The 24,257-nt window shown below is 36.5% G+C and overlaps 1 protein-coding gene across 1 annotated transcript in view; it reads left to right on the plus strand.

Moving 5' to 3' along the window:
* Galphas (G protein alpha s subunit) overlaps positions 1–24,257 on the plus strand; it is a 148,707-nt gene that overhangs the window by 24,412 nt on the left and 100,038 nt on the right. Inside the window, exon 5 of the mRNA XM_089088670.1 lies at positions 16,059–16,156. Within this exon, the coding sequence (XP_088944796.1) occupies positions 16,059–16,156 (98 nt within the window). The remainder of the gene's footprint in view (positions 1–16,058; positions 16,157–24,257) is intronic.

Below are 24,257 nucleotides of genomic sequence, written 5' to 3' on the forward strand. Positions count from 1 at the left end.
TTTATAATTATGTCGCATGTATCATTACAAAAGGAACATAGCTAAGAATAAAATACCAAGTGTAATGAGTCTATTTACAAAATGCGTTATAAGCAGAATCATAATCCCTTGAGGATAAATGAATAATCAGACCATCAAATGTGACAAGACCGATCCGAGTAGCTAAAGTAAAGGGTATTGAAAAAATTTCTGAAGTAATGATATACGAAAATGAAGAACAAAGAAATATACAGTAAAAATACTTGCGGCAAGGACAATTAGAGCGAAGAGCAAAGGAATATCAGTATAGCAGATAAGCGGCAGCAAAAATTAAAACGTGTCAAAAATAAAAGTGAAGAACAAAGAAATATGCGGTTACGAGACATACGACAACGAGAGGCAGAACGAATTAAAAATGAAAGGGAAGAACAAAGAAACATACGGTAGGCTACGCTGCAGGCTCGTAGCCTATATATTGATTCTCATTGTCGCTTGTCTTCTAATCACAGACAATATGAGCCTTTTCTTGATGTCGTGGATTGGGCCCTGGAACGGCTACGCGGTAGACTTGTATATATTGATCCTCACTGTTGCTTGTTTTCTAACCGCAGACAATGTGAGCCTCCTGTTGATGTCATGGCGTCACCATAGGTTCGATGCAACCAACCTGGGAAAATGCAAATTCTTCCTTAAAGTTGTGACCTATTTAGATAGTTTTTGTGGCCGGAAATTTCAATATGCCAGTTTTAAGAAAAAAAAAACTACTTAGGCGATTTCGAGGCCGGGCCCTGACACTCGGCATGTGGTAGGCTTGTATATATTGATTTTTGTTGTAAGTAGTACCCTCCAAACGAATCACCTTTGTTCGCTATTCTTTCCTCGGGAAAATGGAGGGATCACAGGGAATACATATAACGTTGAAGGGTCCCAATAATTTGTTACTTTCAATTTGGACACGTTCTGATTCTAGCGGTTGCTTGTAATTCTTGATGTGGCATATTTTTAACTGGAGGATTTCTTTGCCATATTCAAAGTACTTTTCTGCAAGTTGTCTCGCTAGAAACATCTGGTCAGTGGTAGACCATCCACGGCAGAAACCAGCCTGACAGTCGCTGATGATATGACCTGTTATGGCTCTGATTCGGTTTAGAAGAATTCTTGTTATGATTTCACCTGGGTGACCGTAAAAGCTTATTGGCCGATAGTTTTCTCACTCATTTTTAGGACCTTTTTTGTGGTGAGGTACAATAATCATCTTCGCCCACTTCTTCAAGAAATGGCTTGTCGACCACACGACAATTGCTAATTTATGTAGTATATCTTCTAGCAGAGGGGATCCAGCTTTGAGTAGATTGGCAGGGATGCCATCAGGGCCAGGAGCTCTATTGTCCTTGAGACTGCAAATGGCTTCTTTTATCTCACTTAGTAAAGGAGGGGGACAAAGGTTGCTCTCCGACTTGGGAAATCTTGATATTACAGGAGTTTTGCAAGTAAGAAGTGGATCTAATATCTGGTCTAATTGGCTTTTCCATTATTCTTTAATAGCCTCGCTGTCACTCAGGCGACTACCATCCTTGTCCAGGACGTTAACCTCAGCTGTGGACTTTTCCGTGGACTCTTATATGCAAGAGTTCGTTGACTCTTATATGCATCCTGTGGCTGTTTCCTGATTTGAAGTCATTCTCGCAGGATTTGCATTTCTCCTGTATGTGGTCTCTGATCGGTGTTCAGATCTTTTTGTTACCATCCGTTGTATCTGCTTATACATGTCCCTGCTTTCCCAGTCCTCCTTGTTGCAAGCCTTTTTGTTTTGGTTACATAGATCGAGAACTTCATCTGTGGTCCAAGGTTTCTCTGTTTTAGGTTCATAACCTAAAATTTTCTCAACTTTATCAAAGAGTGCTGTGTTCAACTTCTCGACTAAAACATCTATGATGTCAGCGGTGATGGTTAACGGTAGTGACTCAAGTACAGAACCGAGACTATTTTCCAGTGGCTGCAGGAAAACTCTGGGTATTGCAGGTTCTTTCAGTTTATCGTGCGGAATCTTGGAATCGTATTTTTCAAAATAGAAAAGGTTTTCAGTCGGAGTTTTCTAAGTGTACTCATTACAAGGGTATGATCTGAATCGAAGTCTTCTCCTGACAGGGCCGTAGCATTGGTTACAGATGATTTCCATAGTTTCGAGATGAAGATACAGTAAATCAGACTTGTCGTTATTCTGTCTGGAGATATCCAAGTTGCCTCTCTTCTCTTTCTGTGTTTAAAAATGAAGTTTGTAACAAAGAGGTCATTCTCCTGCAAAACTCAAGTAGATGCTCACCGCGAGCGTTTCGTCATTAGCTGGTGTGATCGCATATCTTCGTCTGAAGTCGTCAGATCGTCGGTTTTCCCTTCGCTACAACATTATCATTGGTTGTTGAATCTCGCCTTTTGTCGCCTTCTCTTTGTATTCAACTTATCCATCATAATTGAAAGAAGAAGGTTTCATGGCTGTTCACGAGCAGCAGCGAGTCACTCCTCTCTGCACTGTCCAGTTGTCCAATTTCCTCCATTTTGAGAGTACTCCGCCCTCGCAACTTTCTGCCCGTGGGCTATTTAATCTATAGATGAGTTTAGGGTTTGAATCTGTCGGGACGTGTCCACTCGCCGGCGGGCCCAACACAGAACCGAGTGCAATGGCTAAATACCCGAGTTGTCGATTTGTGAGTGAGGACCAAAGACCCGTGTGACCAAAGGGTGACTACAAGAAACTAGTATCTTTTACTTGTATAAATATCAACAATATCTATTTTATATGAAAAAAATTAATTTGTGGAATAGTAGGCTAGAATTTTTATGTGCAAATAGTCCAGCCAATGCTACAAGATGGGTTACTAGAGTAAGATATGGGAGAAATGCACCAATTCTCTTCTCGTTTTGGCCTCTTGCCCCCACCAATAACAGGATTGGCATTCGCACACTTGCTATCATGACTTCCAACTTCCAGTTTTTGTTTGTTTTTGTTTTTGCTTGTGTTTTTCTGATTTTATAGTCGTTGTCCGTTCTCGTGAGTCTAAAACTATTCTGTATAAGTTCTCACGTTTCGAACTTGATTAGCTCTGTGTATTTTTCACAACAGGTCAGACACACACAGACATTTCATTTAGTGGCGTCAATTAGGGGGAATGTGCCCCCTGTTATTTCCCCCCCCCCCTCGATTTTGAAAATCAAGTTTTTTTGGGTATTTCACTTGCAAAATGTCTTTTTTGGTATTTTTATTGAGAAAATTGAGACAAAAGACGAATCGCCCGTTCAGATATACAAAATTCTATTTCCCCCCCCCCCAAATTTGGCAATTGTAGCATATTCAGGATAGTATTGAATGAAACTTGCCACTAAGTCAAAAGTAAAATCCATAACGTCTTTGGAAAGGCTATAGTCTTAATTTATCTTGGGGTAAATTAGCAAGAAAGCAGGGCATATGAGTCATCGATTGAACAATAAGGTATTATAGCTTCTACGGTAAAAAATGCTTTCTTGTAGACTGTCTCTTTGAAACTAGATTATCAAAACTATTTTTTTTTCTGGATCAGGTATTTATTTTCTTTTTGTTTTACTTCTCTCGATATTCACGATTTTAGGAATTATCGCGAATAAAAGTGAAAAATCACCAAAATTCAATGCACAAAACAACTCCTCTTAAGAAAAAAAGGCACTAAAAATAGTGATCAGTTATTAGGGGAAGCAAGCATTGAGCCCTTGACTGAATACCAGTTAGGGATGTGGATGTAGTCTCAAGACAGCGCTTTTGCGTATCACTTCTGTTCAAGTGAAAATGATGCAATTTTGAGTTTAAAGTTTCGACATTAAATTAAAGAGTTGGGCTTGTTGTAGTTAGTCTTGATATAAGCAGCTGTCACTTTCTTTGTGATATATTGAAATCACTATGTAATCCAACCGGAAATGAGGCGCGGTTTTAGCTCCTGGTTTTGGCTCCAGACTTGTTCTCAAGTCAACACACCCACGAAGATTGAAGCTCATGATGTTTTTCTGTCTTTGGAAAAGTGGTGCAGCAAAGTTTCAGTAAGCAACTATCCTCTCTAGCACGTACGCGGGTCCTCTTCAGGCACGTGCGCAAGGGAGGGCGTCTCGGACCCTGAAGTTTCTGAGCTTAAAAATGGAAATGATAGAATTCGGCACTTTCCTGTCGTATAATTTCTTTTGTCTGGGGCAAAGCTTTAGTGTTGCCTATGTTAAAGAGCCTCCTGCCTTCAATGTATGACATCTTCTCTTTTTGACAACTCTGTATGACAGGAGTGATCGTGGAAACTTGGGAGTGGGTTCATTGGATTAGATATCGAAAGTTCTAGTGTCTTTTTTGAAGAACTGAAAGTGATTATAGGGCAACCACCCCCCCCCCCTCCCCTCATTCCTTTACCGTTTTTGGCATCCGTCCTCTCCGTAATCTCCCCTAAACACTCAATCAAAATTTGGAATAGCTATTTTGTTCAGAAGAATAAAAGGTCCAGTAAATATTCTTCCGGGTATAACTTGTCCCCAAAGTCCTAGGGCAAAATTTCCAATTGCATACAAATAGGTTATAAGGTTATACTTAGGAACAAGTTGGCATGTTTGATCTGGGGTAAGCGATTGCGCAAATCATTTGCTTTTTACTAAACATTTTGAACAGTTTTTTTATTTGCCATAATAAAAAAAAAAAATCTCAATGCTACTGAAGATTTACAAACGAAATTGATGCTACCTGTCCCCTGCTCTTCCTCTCAAACCCCTAAACAGATCGAAGGTCATTTCTATTCCATTGAAAACTATATGCATTTAGAACAGGGTGGTTTTTATTTGTCAAAACATCAGTGCAAGTGGATTGATTGTGTATAATCTCATTTATTTTAGAAAGTCTCAGGAATCTTTGATCTATTAATGTTATAACACAAAAATGTTTAAAATATATTTTGTTTCACCATGGTGAAAATGACGCTCTGACCTTTAGAGGCTTTAGGGGGTGTTTTAAGTTTGATTTATTATGATTGCTTCCGATCGTCTTTAGTTTAATGTAGCTCTTCACTTTTCTTTGAAATTTCTGAAAAAGGTTGTTTCGTTAATTTTTTAAAAGTTGAATTTGCGATTTTATTTCTGAATCTTTAAAATATATGATGTTATGTAAGTTCCCACTTATCCTATTCAAGCAATCAGGTTCCATTTTCAATTTCATTGCTACTTGTAAATTTTGAAGGTATTTAGAGTGCGGCGTGGCGGAGTGACTGCCGCCATTTGAATATTTTTGTGTGATTAAGAAATGAAGTTGGTAAAATAGCTAGAAAACTGGCTTCTGAAACCTACGAACTCTCGTCATACCTGTATCTCATTGCAAATTTTCTTAGATAGACATAACTCGTTTTCGATAGGTATGTACCACACCTGACCCAACGCGTGGGCATATTACTTTTTTTCGATTTATTAACTGACCATCAGATATCTGATTAAGTTCCGGGGTGGGTTTTAACATGGCAAAAGGCAAACAGACATGACGCAATAATTTGAATAGTGAAATAACTGTATTATCTAGCATAAATATGATTAATGAGCTATTTGTAACAACGCAAAGTCGTGAGGATACCGTTTTTGGATTATTAGATACTTCGCATAGGCTGAACACGTTCTCAAGAATTTGCAATCATTTACTTGGGGGTCTTTAAGGTCAATTAACTTCAGATGTCTTAAACGGCTTATGTCCGACAAAGGCAGGCGCCTACGCACAAATTATTTTCAGGGAATGGGGACACACTGACGAAATACGGGAAAACTATAAAAAAGCATCTCAGCAGCAACAATCAACAGCTTTCGATAGCCATGATAACCAGGGGCCACCTGCATAAAGGGGGGGGGGGGGTATAAAATTAATTAGCCCCACATGGGAATCTGACAAAGACTAAGTGAAGTCACCTATAAAAATGCTAAAGATAAAAAAAAATATTAATGTTCTACTAAATGTAAATAAAAAGTGTTATTCTGAATCAGCTTCCATTTGGCCATACGGTTTAAACGCTTTAAAAACCTGAAAAATGTGATGTGATGCTTTGAAACATTTTTTGTGTAATATTCTTTCCTTTGTTTAGATATTCCTTATGGTCTTTCGCTATCCCTTGTCAAACAAATATAATAAAATTCGTCCTCTCTTGCATCTCTCCAAGTTTTGGTTGGTAATTTCTCTCCAGGATTTTTTTTTGACAAGAAAGTCATTGGTTGAAGTGGAAATAGTTGGAGTGGGGGTTATATAAAAACCGCTATAGATAAATGATTGCAAAGCGTTGTTTCTCAATGAGTTACAATATTTAAACGATTGTTTTTTGGGGGTTAGGGGGGAAAAGGTACCTAGGTTAGGTTAAGTTAGGTTAGGTTACGTATTTAATATATGCTATGCTTTATGGTATGCTATGGTTATATAAAAAAGGGTACTGTTTTGCTTAACGGTGCACAACGCTATAGATTCTATCTGGGAAACTAGTCAAACAGGAGGGACAGATACCCGATTGAAATGGTTTATGAAACAAATTTGGGCTACATATTGGCACACTAGGGGGGTCATGTGAATTTCAGAGGATAAACTAATATCCCTCTGGTTTCAATCCTTTAAGTGTTCACTCTGGTGAACCGTCGAACAGCTCGCTGGAACGAACTGTAAGTAAGGAGTGACTCGGCTCAATAGCAGCCGAAACTATTAAAGACAGAATTTTTATAACAATAGACACATCAAACGATTTTTTAGACTGATTCGACATATATAAGTTCATTAAGCTCGAGCCTAAGCTTCGAAAGCATATCAAAAGCTTCGAGCCTAAAAAAGTTTGTTCGATTTTAAAAAGGGAGAGAAATACTCCCTAAAAATAAGCGATCCTAATGAAAATCGTACCCGCTGATTAAGCATATCCGAGAACCCTACTGTAGAGGTTTCAAACTCCTATGTACAAAAATTTGGAATTTTGCAAATTTTTTTTTTGCCAGAAAAAAAATCTAGAAGAAAGATCATAGATGCATGCTTATTGTCTGTGTTTTTTTTGGCCCGGGTTTCCTGGCATGATCTGAAAAATGGCCAGAAATTAAATTAAAAAAAAACAACATTTTTTTCCACCTGAAAAAAGGAGCAACATAAAACTTAAAACGAACAGAACTTATTCCGAAACTTCTCGAGTGTGATCTGAATAATATAGAAGTACCCGCGCTCTTTACGATAGAGTTTGACTTTCCGTCACAATTCTTTAAGAAAGACTGCTCAAATATAAGGGCCGTGAACTTGAATGAAAGGTATTAAAAAAAACTTTTAGACTTAGCACAAATTTTTATTCGTTTTCAATTTTAATGCTGCACCTTACTTTCAGTTGAAAAAACTTGTTTTTTTAATTTATTGAAGTACATAGAACCGTTTTTCAAGGGGAGCTGCTGGTTTGTGAAAATTCGGTCCGAAGGGGTAAGTAGGCAAGATTGAAGCAAAAGGTGAAACAGGGCAGGGATAGGAAGGTGCCTCATTGTCAGTTAATTGCTAGTAGTATTACTGCCATAAAAATGAATTGATTAGCTTTGGTCATGTGATTAGCTAGGCAACCCTTCTATTGAATTCGTCTAATACTGTCAATGAAAGAGGACCTGTAATATTTTGTAGAATTATCTAAGAACTCGTCGTATAAAAAGGTTCCTTATTTGTTTTGTTAATGACGTTCACAAAGACGTTCAAGTGGATAGAAGATATCCCTTAATCTTTTCGTGTACGCCTTTTTTGTCCAAAAGCTGTTTCCGCCTGGTCCAGAAGTCAAATGTCTCAGCAACACCGAAGAATTAATTTTATTAGACTTATTCTTTCTTTTCTTTTATGTTTAGCTAAAAAAAAAACCAGTTTTTGCGAAAAGGGCACAACAAGCCTATATTTTCTTTAAATAAAAAAAGCTTATGTTCTACATAGCAACTTAGTCCTTATTATTTTATATTTAAAAAACATGACAAAACCATAATGAGCATCCTTCTAGAAACCTATATTGCGTCCAAATAGACTGAAACCTCTAATTGAAATGCACATTGTGTAATTTTTGATATATTTTAAGTCAAGATTATGCTATTTCTTTTCTCTCCTCGACAACACTGCGGTCTCCGTCGTGATAAAAAATTTTTTATTTAGTCTACGCTAAAACGTTGAGAACTTCTCCCTTGTCAGTTCTTCATTCTCATGTAGCTCATAATTTCTTAGACCACACTGCTTTTCCATATACGAAAAATTAAGCGAAACCCGTTTTTTCTTGCTTAATTTTTCGCTCATGTTGTTCAGTTCCAAACTAGTTAAGCAGTAATTTTGAGCTAAATTTCGGTACTTATGTGTTATAATACACGCTCGAGAAGTGAAGTTTGGTGAATGCTAATGAAATAAAACATAATATGATGAAAATACAATGTATCGAAATATAATACAATATATCGAATATCGAAATTTCAGAATGGCGAAGTCTATTGCCAGGCAACGAATGTTTATTCAGTCCAACTGATAATTATTTCTTTAATTTATTTCTGGCTTTTTTTATTCAGTTTCTATTCTGCTCTCGTTAAATTCACTTCGGAAGGTTAAATTTTTTTTTTTTTTTTTTTTTTTTTTTTTTTTTTTTTAGCACTGGAATCGACTTGGTGGATGTCCTTGTTGAAATACTTGCTTGTTCTTCGTCTTCATATTTTGCCACTGGTTGACAAAATCCTTGTTTTCTCACCTTTTTGATTTTATTTTTCATTTATTATTTCCTCTCTTGTTTTCATATACAATATAATACTTTAGTAACACAATTATGAAAACTACAACAAAGAGTTATGGTAAGGGCGTTGTCCAGAGCGCATTATATTAAATACGTAACCTAAACTAACGTACTCGCGATACAAGTTCTCGAGTGGGTATTATATAACACATAAGTACCTAAATTTCTACTACAAAAAAAAGGGTAGACACCCGCTTTTAACCCTACCCCTGAAATTTTTCGTCTGACCTTTAAAGGATTAAAAAAATACATATAAACACATTTTGGTTGGGTTTTGTATAGATTTTGTGTACTCTCCTCCCCCCCCCCCCCCCCCCCAAACTAAAATCCTGGATACCTTCCTGGTAGACACGCAAGAAGCCCAAATATGCAATTTAATGTCTTAAAAGAACAAGAATAAGAGATAGGGTGGCGTCTTTTGTCTATCAATTGAATTCTTCTTTAACCAGCAGTCTTCATTATTTATTTATTTTATTTACGATTTGTAAATGTTGAAGGTATAAGATTACCATACTATTTTTAGTACTCTATCCGTTATGCTTGAGCGTGTTCCGGTTCATATATTTGAGGAAAATGATTCTGTATCAGCGGGTGTATTTCAATTTGCATATCTGATTCTTGAACCGGAATCTAAATAATAACAACCACGAAGTTCGGCTGCTTTTGCGAATATTTAAATCGTTGAAGTAGAAACTCATTCACTGGAATCTCATGGTGTATCTTTGCAAGCATAAAATGCGATGATTGCGGATGTAATTAAATTACCTTTATCATATCAATACTGTTCTTGTGTCCTGACAATTTTGTTTTTCTAAGCCATTTTCAATATTTAACAGCCTTGGTTTCTAGAATAACTAGACCTGTAATTTCTGTGGGGTGCAGGGCCACCGATGGGACATGGCAATTTTTTGGTGGGTCATGGACAGGGCGTGCACCTACCGACTGACAATATTTTAGGGCCCTAATTTTGAAAAAAATACCAACTTTTTCATGTGAGTGACGTCACATTCATATACATTTAAAGAGCAAAAAGATACATAGTGGTATTGTAATTCATGCATTGTATAAAAGGCGTTATATACAAACATCATTTTTCATTAGCATAGGCCAAAGTATGTCTAGAGGACGACCTGAAAAAAATACTAGGTTAATGGCCTTTTAAGCTTCCTTCAGGTCAATGCACCTAACATTTGAATAACAAAATTTAAACATTGCGAGATCTCAGGGGCATCAGGATTTTAGAAATGCCTAGGTGGGACATGGCCCAAAATCAATTGGGAACCACTGCTCTGGACCCATATATTGGAGTATTTGTTCAATAAAAAAATATACAACTTTAAGAGACGCCTTTGTCTTGGAATGGACTGAACAGCACCAAATCTTAGAAAAATGATACGAGACAATGATACGAAGTACAATTCCTTAAGTTAATATAATTATTTCATCACTGCCCCAGTTGTTATTATTGTTTTTGTTGTTTTAAGATAAGATAAGATTTATTGCTGAAAAACGGCTATCACAAGCCCAAAAGGGCAGAATTCGCACTTTAGCGTCAAATAAAGCGAAAAAAGAACAACAAGAGCAAACAATCAAACAACAACAAAACATTATAAAAGGGTCAAATACGTAAAAATGTTAAAAACAAAAACAAAATAAACTCATAAAATTAGAAGGCCAATGTCAAGTCAGCAAAAATGCCCAAAAAAAACAAAAACTCGTAAAATTAACAAGGGGATAAAGTAAAATTAAAACAAAAACATAAGTTAGTTGGTGACTAACAAACATAAATATAAAACCTCCAAATTTGCAAAATGGGCATTAAATTTAATAACTATGAGGTAAAGAGTGAGTGAGGTGGGGAGGCAGCGGAGATTCAGTGGTTGAAAATGTCAACTATGTAAGGGATAAAAGTTCTTCTATATCTTTCAGTGCAAACTCTTATTGTTTTTGTTGAAGAAGAAGAAGGATTTATTGAAAAAAAAACATATCAACAAAAAATTATTGCTGCCTCCCCTAAAAAGCAAAGCTTGTCCGTGGGGGAGGTAAAGAAAACAAAATCCTTAAAACAAAGAATACTTGGCCACCGACACCACTAATACCATCACACTAAACAATAAATACAAAATAATATAATATATTATACTTCCTCTGGGAACATCATATCAACAAAACCCCCACAATAAATAAATCAATTAATCAGTCAAAACTCATATTCAGCAAAAAGCAGTTCCTTAATGATTTTTCTAAAAATATTGGGGTCACCAATAGTCTTAATATCACTATTCAAACTATTCTATTTCCACGTATCTCTATAAAAAACAGAAAAACATGAACGGGAAGATATACCTCTAGGTACACAGAAGTCCGCGCTACCCCTTGTATCATGAGAATGAACAGTAGACCTAATGGACAATAAATCACCAAAACAACGAGACTGAACATCCTGCTGCAGTCCAAAAATAAACCACAATATATAGAACTCACGAAGGCCTGCAAACGTCAACTATGTAAGGGATAAAAGTTCTTCTATATCTTTCAGTGCAAACTCTTATTGTTTTTGTTGAAGAAGAAGAAGGATTTATTTTGTTATTGTTGTGTTGTTATTGTTGTTTTGAAGGAGAGGAAGGCTTGGTCCCTTGGACTCGTGAACCGACTTACTGCGTTAGTCTTGAATCGTTAAAGGTTGTGTAATGTACCAATAATTAAATAACAAAGACTTGAAAGAGTTCCGAAAAATATCAACTCAACTTTATCTCCAGATCCTTTAAACAGTAAAACATAAGGCAGTTGAATATTGTTTATACATATATAAAACCTCGACTCTTTCTGGTCCCTTTCTTCCTTATTAATGAAAAAATTAAACTTCTGATAACGACATTTTTCAAAGAATAGTAAACACCGACATGGAAGCCAAAAATTGGTGGAAATAAAGTCCTATAATAATTCAAATTTAAAACGACCAGAAATTACTATCAATGAATAAAGTAAACCCAAAACTGATAGAAATTAAAACAAATTATCACATCAACCACATAAATTACAAACACTGATGTACGTGAACAAATAAATCCTAAAACGAATAAAATTTGTTATTTAACAGCACTTCTGATTTTTCAATATTTTAATAAAAAAAAATCTAAAAATGTGTATGGTCTACAGTAGATTTCAAATGATGCAATAGCCTTTAGAAGGTTTCTAGGAGGACAGCAGTAGCCCTTTTCCTGTTTTAGTACTTTCTATTCATTTTAAGTTTGATTTGGTTATCCATTTTAATTTTTAAGTCGTTTTAAGATTTATTTATTAATCTTTATCAGTGTCTGTAATTGCTATGTTTAATGTGATTAAATATTCTAATTTCTGCCCGTTTTGGGTTTCATTCATCCATTGACAGTAATTTATTGTCGCTCTAAGTTTTAATTATTATAGGATTTTATTTCTTTTCATCTTAACTTTGTATATGGCTTTGTACTTTTCTCTGAAAAACTTCTTTTCAAGAAAAGTCTTTTTTTTCGAAATTAATTTCTGTTCGTTTTTGTTACCTAGGTTTAATCATTAGGTAATATTATGAATATTTTGTCTTATTATGTTCGGTTAGAGCACTGTTTGTGTTTGGTGAAAGAGTAAGTGTTCGGTGAAATGATGGGTATGTGGGGGGGGGCATTTGCCCTCTGATTGATTTCGACTAATAAAAAGGCACTAGTCCTTTCAATTTCCAATCGAATGAGCCCTTTTTGAAGCTTCTACGACAAAACTTTCTATAAAAACCTTTTATGCCCCAAGGGTGTAACTTAGGACCCTTTTCCTGAGGGCTATGGGGGAAGGGTTGTCATCCTCAAAGATATAATTTCCAGACCTTTCAATTACGTTGAACAAAATGGCCATATCAAAATTTTGATTGGAAATGTCTGGGGAAATGATTCTCCCTCCGATTACTTCCGACTGTTAAAAAGGACAAGAATCTCAATTTCCAATCCAATGACCCCTTTTTGAAGTTTCTACGACAACGCTTTCTATAAAAACATTATGTGCCCCCACGGCATAACTTACAACCTTAGCCCTGGGGGTTGTGGGGGGTTTGTCATTCTCGAAGACATAGTTTCTGGACCTTTGAACTACGTTGAACAAAATGGCTATCTCAAAATTTTGATTGAATGTGTTCGGGAAAATGGTGGGCGCGAGAGGGGATTAGTTGTCCTCAAATCACTTTTGACTATTAAAAAGGGCACTAGCCCTTCCAATTTTCAATCGAATGAGCCCTTTTTGAAGTTTCTACGACAACACTTTCTGTAAGAACCTTATATGCCCCCGGACATAACTTACAACCCTTGCGCTGAGGGTTGTGGGGGGGGGGGGTTATCCTCAAGAACCTAATTTCCAGAAATTTAAACTACGTTGAAAAAAATGGTTATCTGACAATTTTGATTGGATGTGTTTGGGGAAATCGTGGGCGTGAGAGGGTTGGTTTGTTGCCTTTCACTAGCTCTCTCAATTTCCAATCGAATGAGCCCTTTTTTTAATTTTCTACAACACCTCTTTCTGTAAAAACCTTATATGTCCCCAGGGCATAATTTACAACCCCTACCATGAGGCCTGTGGGGGGGGGGTGATCATACACTGGCTATCTAAAAATTTTGATTGGATGTGTTTGGGGAAATGGTGGGCGTGAGAGAGGGGTTAGTTGCCCTCCAACCCCTTTCTACCATTAAAAGGAGAAATAGACCTTTCAATTTCCAGTCGAATGCCAATTTCTAATCGAATCCCTTTTTGAAGTTTCTACGACAACGCTTTTTTTAAACCCTTATGTGCCCCAAGGGCATAACTTATAACCCTTGCCCTGAGGAATGTGTCTGGGGGGGGGGGTATTATCTTAAAAGACCTAGTTTCCAAAACTTTCAACTGCGTTGTAGTTACCCTCCAATAACTTTCGACTATTAAAAAGGGCACTAGCCCTTCAATTTCCAGTTGAATGAGCGCTTTTTGAAGTTTCTACGACAACGCTTTCTATAAAAACCTTATATGCCCCAAGGACATAACTTACAACCTTTGCCCTGAGGGGTGCGGGGGGGGGGGGTTCGTCATATTCAAAGACATAATTTCCAGAACTTTCAAGGACGTTGAACAAAATGGCTATCTCAAAACTATGATTGGATGTGTTTGGGAAAATGGTGGGCACGAGAGGGGGGTGTTGCCCTCCAACCCCTTCTGAATATTAAAAAGGGCACTAGCCCTTTAAATTTCTAAACGAATGAGCCCTTTTTGAAGTTTCTATGACAACACTCTCTATAAAAACCTTATATGCCCCCAGGGCATAACTTACAACCCTAACCCAGAGGGTTGTGGGGGGTTTGTCTTCCTCAATGACCTGATTTCCAGAACTTTCAACTAAGTTGGACAAAATGGCTTTCTCAAAATTTGGATTGGATGTGTTTTTGGAAATGGTGGGCGTGAGAAGGGGGGTTAGTTGCCCTCCAATCACTTTCGACTATTAAAAAGGGCACTAGCTCTTTGAATTTCCAATTGAATAAGATAAGATTTATTCTTCATTAGATACAAATACAATATTACATGTTATTATTCCCCCAAAGGCTCATTGGCCGGTACAAAGGGGGAAAACAAATGGGTTGCTTGCTTATAGATGAAAAGTAAAAGACAAGTTGAAATGTTCACTTTTTCGCATACAAAGGATAAGAAAAGAAAATATAGATAAAATTAAAACTATAGAAAAAATAGAATAAATAAACTAAATTAATTAATTAGATTAAATAGACTAAAAAAAATTAATAAAATAAAATAAAAACATAAATAAAAATAAATTCTTAGTCAAAGAATTTTTAACAATTTTTTTTAAACAAACTGTTTAACTGAATGAGCCCTGTTTGAAGTTTCTACGACAACGCTATCAATAAAAACCGTATAACCCCCAGGGCATAAATTACAACCCTTGCCCTGAGAACATGGGAGGATTGTCCTCCTCAAAGACATAATTTCTAGATCTTTCAACTACGTTGAACAAAATGGCTATCTCAAAATTTTGATTGGATGTTTTTGGTGAAATGGTGGGCGTGGAAGGGGTATTAGAAGAGAAGTGCCTTCCAAGCACTTTCGACTATTAAAAAGGGCACAAGCCCTTCCAATTTCCAGTCGAATGAGCCCTTTTCCATGTTTCTATGACTACTTTATTACGATGTGTCCTGGTCTAAAAAAAAAAAAAAAAAAAAAAAAAAAAAAAAAAAAAAAAAAAAAATGTTGTGCTAACATCGTTTAATTTAATACTCTTAGCTTTTCCTGAGATATTGCAAATGCGCCCCTTTGGCAACCTGGATGGACATAGTGTCTTTTCATGTAGTTCAACATTTACTATAAGTTTCAAGTTAGTACACTTAAACAATTCTGAGATATTGTAGATATGCTCTTTTGACATCCTAGACAAACACCGTTTCTTCTGATGTAGTTCTACGTTCCTGAAAGTGTCGTCAGAATAACTCCTTAGCCGTTCCTTAGATATTGCACAAGTCTCCCTTTTCTATCATAAAACATATGTTCAAATAACTGCCAATTTGCATTATCTACAGCCACATCCCCATGGCCTTGGAGGTCATACCATCCTAGAAGATTCATTTATTGGGCCTTTTGACTATTTTGGACAAAATGACTATCTTACATATTTTGTCTATAGAAGTTGTAGGGAGGAGGTGGCTAGCAAAAAATTGGCAAAGGAGAAAGGCTGGTTGCCCTCCAAACTTGGAGGACAAGACTCCCCTCAGAAGTTTTTGCGACCACCCTTTCCATATGGAGTGGCTCTGGAAAACAAAATAACACATCAAAGACTTGGGGTTTTTTACTACAGGCAACGCTGATTATTTTTACCTTATTATGAATCAGGTATTATTATTTTACTAGTTTATTGGTTTGCTGATTTTCCCTTTTGGTTATTACCTTCCTACTTTTTTTTTTGTCACAATATGTGCTCGCTTTGTATTAATGTTAATGCTCCTTTTTCAGGTAAGCTGCCCATGTTTTACTTTTACTTTTTGTGGTAGCATCTGTCGCTACGGGTTTTTATAGATCTATAGGCGGATTTCATGTGTTTTTGTTTTTTTTTTCAGGAAAGGTCAAATTTGATGCACGAAACGTTTTCCTAACTTAACTGACTTCGCCTGAAAAAGCCATAATGACGATATAGCTTTATTCTTCTTTTTCACCATGCTTATATTTCATATGTTTCATATTGTTGTTAACCTATTGTAGCCTACGGTCGTATCACCTATATTTTAAGGCTACTTTTTGTTTCAGGAGTTTTTTACTCGAGTCGAAACACTCTGGGAAGACAGAGGAGTTCAAGCTTGCTATGAAAGGTCAAATGAGTATCAGCTTATTGACTGTGCAAAATAGTAAGTTGCTCTCATTTCTCTCAACATGTCTCATATGTCTTTACTTTTGGAGTCATCTAAAGTATTTTGACATCAAGTCGTCAAAAATAAAGCATTTTAAGAACGGAGTTTAACGATGTGTGTGTGTGTGTTGCTGGTGTAAAACAACTGGAAGAAGGATGCGAGTTGACTATTTTAATGATCTCTATAGTATATACTCATTCCAATTGTTCCAAGATCCTTCTGTAAAATTTTCACGTTTCTAGCTTAATTAGTTTATGTGATGGATGGGTGGTGTCAGGCTATATTTGGGAGGGATCAAGGCTCAAGCGAGTGGAGGAAGCTGACAAAAGGCTGGCGAAGCCAGTTCTTTTGCTATTGGAAACGTAAGATCTAGTGTATGCGTTTGTTCGCTGGAAAACCAGATAAATCAATCAGGCAAGAAACATAAGAATTTATGCAGAACGATTTTGCAACCATGAAAATGCATATATGGGCTATAAAATATCAAAAAATGTAATCTAAAATAAAGAAAAAAAAAACAGAATAAAACAACTGGAAATGTATCATGTTTTTGGAGCATCAGAAATTTGGGTCCGGTGCATTCCCTCTGCAAATTCATCTATTAGAGGCAAAGACGTTGTCACCAGGTGGTGAAAGGAGAGGGACTGGAAGTGCTACTGCAGCTCCCTATTCCCATTCTACTTAGAATAACCTAAATAGATTACAACTTGTATGGTTATGTCATTGTAACCTGCCAATTCGTCTCTAAGAGGAGAAAACCTCTTTTGAAATTATCCCTTTGACGTCTCTATTTACTTGTCGCTTCAGATCCCGTGCTCAGTCATAGAATTGAGGGGGGGGGGGATTAAAATCCTCCTGTATCGCCGAACGATATACTTATGTATACTTGACTAAACTGGCTAAGACTTCAGAGTGACACTTTCAGGTATCTTTTTCTCATAGAAGATATCTATTTAACATAGATCGCCCATTTATAGAAAGATCGTATCATCTTCCTAAAGCCTATATCCTAGGCAAGAAACTATAGCCTAGGAGAGGGGGCGTGGGAGCCACCTCCCACTCCCGTTTTTCCCTAAAGTCGTCCGATCAAAATTTTGAGATATTCATTTTGTTCAGCATAGTTGAAAGATCCAATAACTTTACCTTTAGGAGTAACATGACCCTCACAGTGCCTTGGGAAAGGAATGTAAGCTATGAAATTTGCCCATTGTTTGTGTAAAGTATTTGTTATTGGGAAGTATAAAGACATTTTTTCGGGCGGGGGGAAAGGGAATTTCGATCTTGGGGTGGGTTTCCATGGGAAGAACATTTCGTGGAGAGAGAAATTTCCGCGCGTGAACTTTTCAGGGGAAGTGACTATCCCTGCCAAATATTATTTTCCTTACCATAATTCTTCACTACTCTCTTGTTTCGTCAATTTTCGTCTCTTGTGTTACTTTGCATAGAAACCACAACAGACACAATACAGTTGCAATTAGACCCCGGCGCCGCGCCGATGAGGGAAGACCGGCGGCGGCGGGGCAAAAAACAGCACGCCGCGCTGCCGGTAAGCCGCCGGCGGTGCGCCGCCGTTAAGATGTCGGCGGCGCGCCGCCGGCGTGACCAATGTTGACCGCAAGTAATGTTTTCATCAGTCTTTCTCAAATAACAGCTTAAATTTAGAACAGATTCGAGCCTATTCATGAGTTAAAAAATTCACAAGTTGCTGGCAGGAAACTGGTCTTCGTTATTCATCAAGAGAAGTAGAAATCTGGTAGAAACGAAATGGCTGTGGCGTTTCAGAACCCTTGCATAATACGAGTAGTTAAAGTCTCTATTAGCTATATATTCTTAACATAAATAATTATCAAAATTAGTAGTTTTTTTCATCGAGCATTACTGCATATAAAACTTCAAATACCGTATCACGAAATTTGTCAGTTATCTGGGTAAAAACTTTGAATATAACTTTGAACTTAGAAGCTTAATTCTTTCATAATGCCCTTTTCCTATAGCTGTTTTGTCAACTTTAAAAAATTTTAAATGGGCGAGTTTGACATTGATTGTTTTTTTTTTTTTTTGTCTTTTTGGTTCTAAAGCATCCTGCTTGTACTAACAAATTGTTTTTCTTTATAATTTAAAAAAAATGCTTTTTAAAGTTTTTTTGCTTCTTTATAGAATATATGTCATGTAGGCTAAGGCTGAACTGCTGCTTTTTTTTATCGCTTTTGGTTGCTCTTTCGGATATTATTCATTTTTTTCTTTTGGGGATTCATTCCAAATTATAAACTGATAAATACCTAATATCAATCAAATTATAAACTGTATCTAAAAGGAGTAAATTTATCAAATTGAAAAATACATGATGAACACATCACATGAGAACACTTCAATTACAATGACACAAAAAACACTTAATAGTTTATTGGCTATGAAGAAAAATGAAGTGCCAGCTATTTTCTTAGGTATAAAATGAAAAGCTCATCCGTTTTAAGTGTAATTGAATGAAATAATATGCAGACTGAAGTAGCTCCAGGAAGATATTGAAATGTTCATCCTAGTTCGTCACTTTTAATCCAAGCAAAATGTTAGGACACTTAGTATCAGTTATTGAGTTTAAGCTTTGATTTCCAAATGCTCACAAGAATTACCAAATTTAAGAAAGTCGCAGCAATTAGTCACCTGTGGTCAAAATACATAGACTCTTCTTTGATCCCCACCCAGGCTCAAAGCTTCTGCTATGGTCATTTCCATGGAAATCTCCAAAGAGTTTCTTTTTAAAATAGCTTTCAAGCGTAGTTAGGGGTATTTAGACTTTTTTGCTTTTCGTCAAAGCTTTGAAAAAATTGTTATAATATTCCAAATGTCAATTTTTTGCATATTTTTGGTAATAATTTGTGGGGTGATCGAATTTTCTAAACGACTGTAGATACGTAAGAACGTTGCAACATATGGTTCTCCGAGGTCACAAAACTGTCAAGTACTCATCCTTGAACTTCACAAATTAAAAACTTTGATTATGACCTAGCATTTTAATGTAAACTGGGTAATCAACCAAGGGCGTTGTGGTCACTCAAGCGCACCGTTAGATGGGAATGTCGATATCGCTTTCGTCACACCAATTCGTTTTAGTGTGAATCTACCTGGTACATAAGAATGAATGTTTTCAGAGTAAACCCATTTCATCAATAGGAAAAAAAAACCGGATTGGACGCATATGTCCCTTTCCCTTTGGACGTTAAAACCATGCAAGTGCTGTATTAAGTATAACTCACGAAAATCTTGTTAATATTGTCAACTTTTCAACTTTTTGGCAACCCTGCTTTCAATAAAAAAAATCAAGGTTCTATCACTTAAATATAATAACTCCCTATGCCCCCCTTCTGGATACCATCTTGATAGGGTACCGTCTCTGCTTTAAATAAAAAAAAAAATTAACTTATTGGCAACCCCTCCTTTAAAAAAAAATCGAGGTATTACCCCCCCCCCCCCTCCTCTGGATACCACCTTGATAGGATGCCGTCTCTGCTTTAAATTAAAAAAAAAACTTTTTGGGATCCCTGCTTTCAATAAATAAAATTTCGAGCTATTACCATTTAAATATAATACCTCCCTACCCCTCCCCCTCTGGATACCACCTTGATAGGATACCGTCTCAGCTTTCATTAGAAAAATAATTTACTGAATAATTAACAAGGTCCACTATATGGTTCAAACAAACACGCAAAATAACGTTAAACAGCTTAGTGTTCCATGAAAAAAAAAATTGAGGGTATGAGTAAAGGAGTACAAAGACAACAATAAAAATGTCGAAATTATTCAGATATACCTCAAATTGTTGGAAAACTGAGTGATAGATTCGCCATGGCATTCCACAAGATCCAAAGAATCGAATTAAAAGGGAGCACACACAAAAGCCAAATTAAGCTAGTAGCCTATGAAAAATCACAAAATACCTACGACAATGAAGAAGTCCCAGTGGGGGGGCCTGGGTCTATCAAAAGATTTCAATGTTTTACAAGGTAGTTATAGATTATCTTCTTCTGTCTCCACTTAAAATGAAAAAAATAATTATCTTTTTGACATCCTAGACTTCAATAAAAAAATTAGGTACTGTCATTAAAATATGATAGCCCCCTATCTCCAACCCCTATTGGCAATAATTTACACTTTATTTATGACTCATATTTTTGGGGTAACTTCCGGTTCAATCTTTAATTCCCCAACCTTGAACATAGCTAAGTATATACCTAAATTTTGTCACAACCGAAGGCTCTTTTTTTTTTTGGGGGGGGGGGGGGTAAAAATTTTCCATAAATAAGATTGTATTTTCTATAAGGTTTTCAATAATTGAGTATAAAACATTATGAAAATATTTTATAAAAACAGCAAAAAAAAAAAAAAATCTACAAACTTACAATTCAACTGTAGAAACAATCTGTCGGCTGTCAATTTCAAAATCCAACAAAAGGCTGAAGCTGTATAGTAGTGAATGCGTTCTATAATTCTATTCAACTTGAAAATAAAATTCTTGACTACGAATGATGTAAGAAATAGCGAGTGGGTAACTGCATTCGAAATGATTTATACTCATGTTAAAATGACGATACTTTTTTAGTCAGCATATAAAAAACTGTGTATATTGGAATATTTGCAATAGCATATTGCATCTGTCTGGTTTTGATGCAAAGTAACAAAAGAGCCGAAAACTAATGAACAAGAGAGCAATGAAGAATTATGGTATACAAAGTAATATTTGGCAGGGAAAGTCACTGATTATAACTCACTAGGGTTGGCACCGTGATTGCGTGATTTTCGGGGATTCTGGGACCCCATTTTTTTTTCGGGGTGACGCATAGATTTTCAGTGAAATACCCCAAAATTCAGAGATAGTGCAAGCACTGCTTGATTTCTAATCGGGAAAATCGAAATACTGAACCACACGAGAAGGAAAAGGTCCGACTTTGCGGTTGACGCAATAAAGAATTGCCATAAAAATAATTTAAAGTTGACCGAACGCCACGGCCTTTGCCAGCGGCAGCGTGCCTTCGGCACGCCGGTGGCGTTACGGCACTTCGGTGGCGTTCGACCGGGCCTCTCGTCGGCGGCGTGCGGGCGATCCGCCGGCGCGGCGCCGGGGTCTAGTCTTGCAATATACACGGTTCTTCATATGTTGACAAAAGTATCGTCTTTATGAAATGAGATTAAACCATTTTGAATGCAGTTTCCCTACATCATTTGTAGTCGAGTATTTTATTTTTAAGTTGAACCGAACGCATACACTATACAAGTTCATTTGGATTTTGAAATTGATATTCAACAGATAGTTGCGACAGCTGAATCGTAAGTTTGCAGAATTTTGTTTTCTTTTGCTATTTTTAAATTCAATTTTTTTAAATGTTTAATGCACAATTATTGAAATCCTGATAGATGTAAGAAAATACAATTATCTTTTTGAAAAAAAATTTAACACCCCTCCCAGAAAAAACCTTATATTAAGACAAAATTTAGCTATAGACTATGTACAAGGTTGGGGAATTGAAGATTGAAACAGAAGTTACCCCTAAAATATGATTCATAAAAAAATGTAAATGGTTGTCTATAGGGGGGGGGGGATAGGAGGCTATTATTTTTAAATGATAATGCCTTAACTTTTTTTTATTGAAAGTGGGGATTCCAAAAATATAATTTTTTTTTCTCATTTAAGGTTGAGACGGAAGAAAATGATATTGAATTCCCTTTGAAACCATAGAAATATTTTGATAGACCCAGGGTCCTCCATTGGGAATTGTTCATTGTCGTGGGTATTTTCGGATTTCTCATAGGCTACTGGCCTAATTTGGCTTTTGTGTATGCTCCCTTTTAATTAGATTCCTTGGATCTTATTCAACACCACGGCGAATCTGTGACTTAGTTTTCCAGTAATTTGAGGAATATCTGATTAATTTCGACATTTTTGTTGTTTGATCTTTATAATTTTTAAATGATAATACCTCGAATTTCTTTTTATTGAAAGCAGAGAAACCAAAAAGTTAATTATTTTTTTAATTTAAAGCAGAGATGGTATCCTATCAAAGTGGTATCCAGAGGGGGGGGGGGGGTTAGAGAATTGTCATATTTAAATGAAAATACCTCTATTTTTTATTATTGTAGGCAGGGATGCCAAAAAGTTATTTTTTGTTTAATTTAAAGCGGAGACGGTATCCTATCAAGGCAGTATCCAAAGGGGTGACGGGTAGGGAGGCTTTCATTTTGAAATGAAAATACGTCGATTTTTTTTTAAAGAAGGCAGGGATACCAAAAAAGTTATTTATTATCTAAATTTAAAGCAGAGAGGGTATCCTATCAAGGCGGCATCCAGAGCGCGGGTAGGGGGCTATCTTTTTTAAATGATAATACCTTGACTTTTTTTTTGAAAGCAGGGATGCAAAAAAGTTAATTATTTTTTTGTTTTCATTTAAAGCGGAATCGGAAGAAAATGATATCAAATTTCCTGGGAAACCATAGAAGTATTTTGATAGACCCAGGGCCCCCCATTGGGATTTGTTCATTGTCTCGGGTATTCTTGGATTTCTCATAGGCTACTGGCCTTATTTGGCTTTTGTGTGTGCTCCCTTTTAACTAGACTCCTTGGATCTTATTGAATGCCACGGCCAATCTATTACTCAGTTTTCCAAGAATTTGAGGCATACCTGAAAAATTTCGACATTTTTGTTGTTGTTATTGTACCCCTTTAGTCATTCCCTCAAATTTTTTTTCCAAGGAACACTAAGCTGTTTAACGTTATTTTGCGTGTTTGTTTGAACCATACAGTGACCTAGTTAATTATTAAGTAAATTATTCTTTTAATGTAAAGCTGAGACGGTATCCTATCAAGCTGGTATCCAGAGGAGGGGGGGGGGTTAGGGAGGTATTATATTTATATGATAGTAACTCGATTTTTTTATTGAAAGCATGGATGCCAAAAAGTTAATTATATTTTTTAATTTAAAGCAGAGTCGGTATCCTATCAAGGAGGTATCTGGAGGTGGGGGGGATAGGGAACTATCATGTTTAAATGATAATACCTCGATTTTCTTTTACTGAAAGCAGGGATGCCAAAAAGTTAATTATTATTTTTTTTGAAGCAGATATGGTATCCTATCAAGGTTTTATCCAGAGGGGGGGGGGGCATAGGGAGTTATCATATTTAAATGATAATCCTTCGAACGTTTTTTATTGAAAGCAGGGATGCCTAAAAGTTAATTCTTTTGTTTTTTTAATTTGAAGTAGAGACGGTATCCTATCAAGGTGGTATCCAGAGGGGAGGGGGGGGGGTAGGGATGTATTATATATAAATGATAATATCTCGATTTTTTTATTGAAAGCGGGGATGCCAAATTTTGTTTTAATTTAAAGCAGAGAAGGTATCCTATCAAGGTGGTATCCAGAGGGGGGGTAGGGAGTTATCATATTTAAATGATAATACCTTGAATTTTTTTATTGAAAACAGGGATGCCAATTTTTTTTTAATTTAAAGCAGAGACGGTATCCTATCAAGGTAGTATCAAGGGGGGGGGGTAGGGAGATCATATTTAAATGGCAATACCTTGATTTTTTTTTATTGAAAGAAGGGATGCCATAAAGTTTATTTTTATTTTAAGTAGAGAAGGTATCCTATCAAGGGGATAGCCAGAGGGGGGGGGGGGCTAGGGAGGTTTTATATTTAAATAATAATGATAAATATATTTAAATGATAACATATTTAAATGATAAATGACATTGATCGCGCCAGCGGCGCGCTGCCAACATCTCACCGGTGGCGGCGCGAAAAAAATCCTCGGCTGCGCATTGGCGGCACGCCGCCGCTGCTATTTTTGGCCCGCCGCCGCTCGCCTTCCCATATCGGCGCGGCGCCGGGGTCTAATTAAAACTCGAAACGAGCAGAAATTATTTTTATATGAAGGGATTGCCCCCCTTCTCAATACCTTGCTCTCTACACTAAAGTTCGACTGTTTGTTCCATTTTTTTAAGAACCACTCCTGAAATACAAGGGCCGTTTAATTAGAGTATGAAGCTATTTTAAAGGGCTAAAAAGTTTAGTATGAAGACCAAGGCATTGAGGAGGGGTAAAACCCTT

The sequence above is a fragment of the Artemia sp. Qi Xiang Cuo genome, chromosome 5 (assembly GCF_049724085.1).
Source record: "Artemia sp. Qi Xiang Cuo chromosome 5, ASM4972408v1, whole genome shotgun sequence".
Taxonomy (NCBI): domain Eukaryota; kingdom Metazoa; phylum Arthropoda; class Branchiopoda; order Anostraca; family Artemiidae; genus Artemia; species Artemia sp. Qi Xiang Cuo.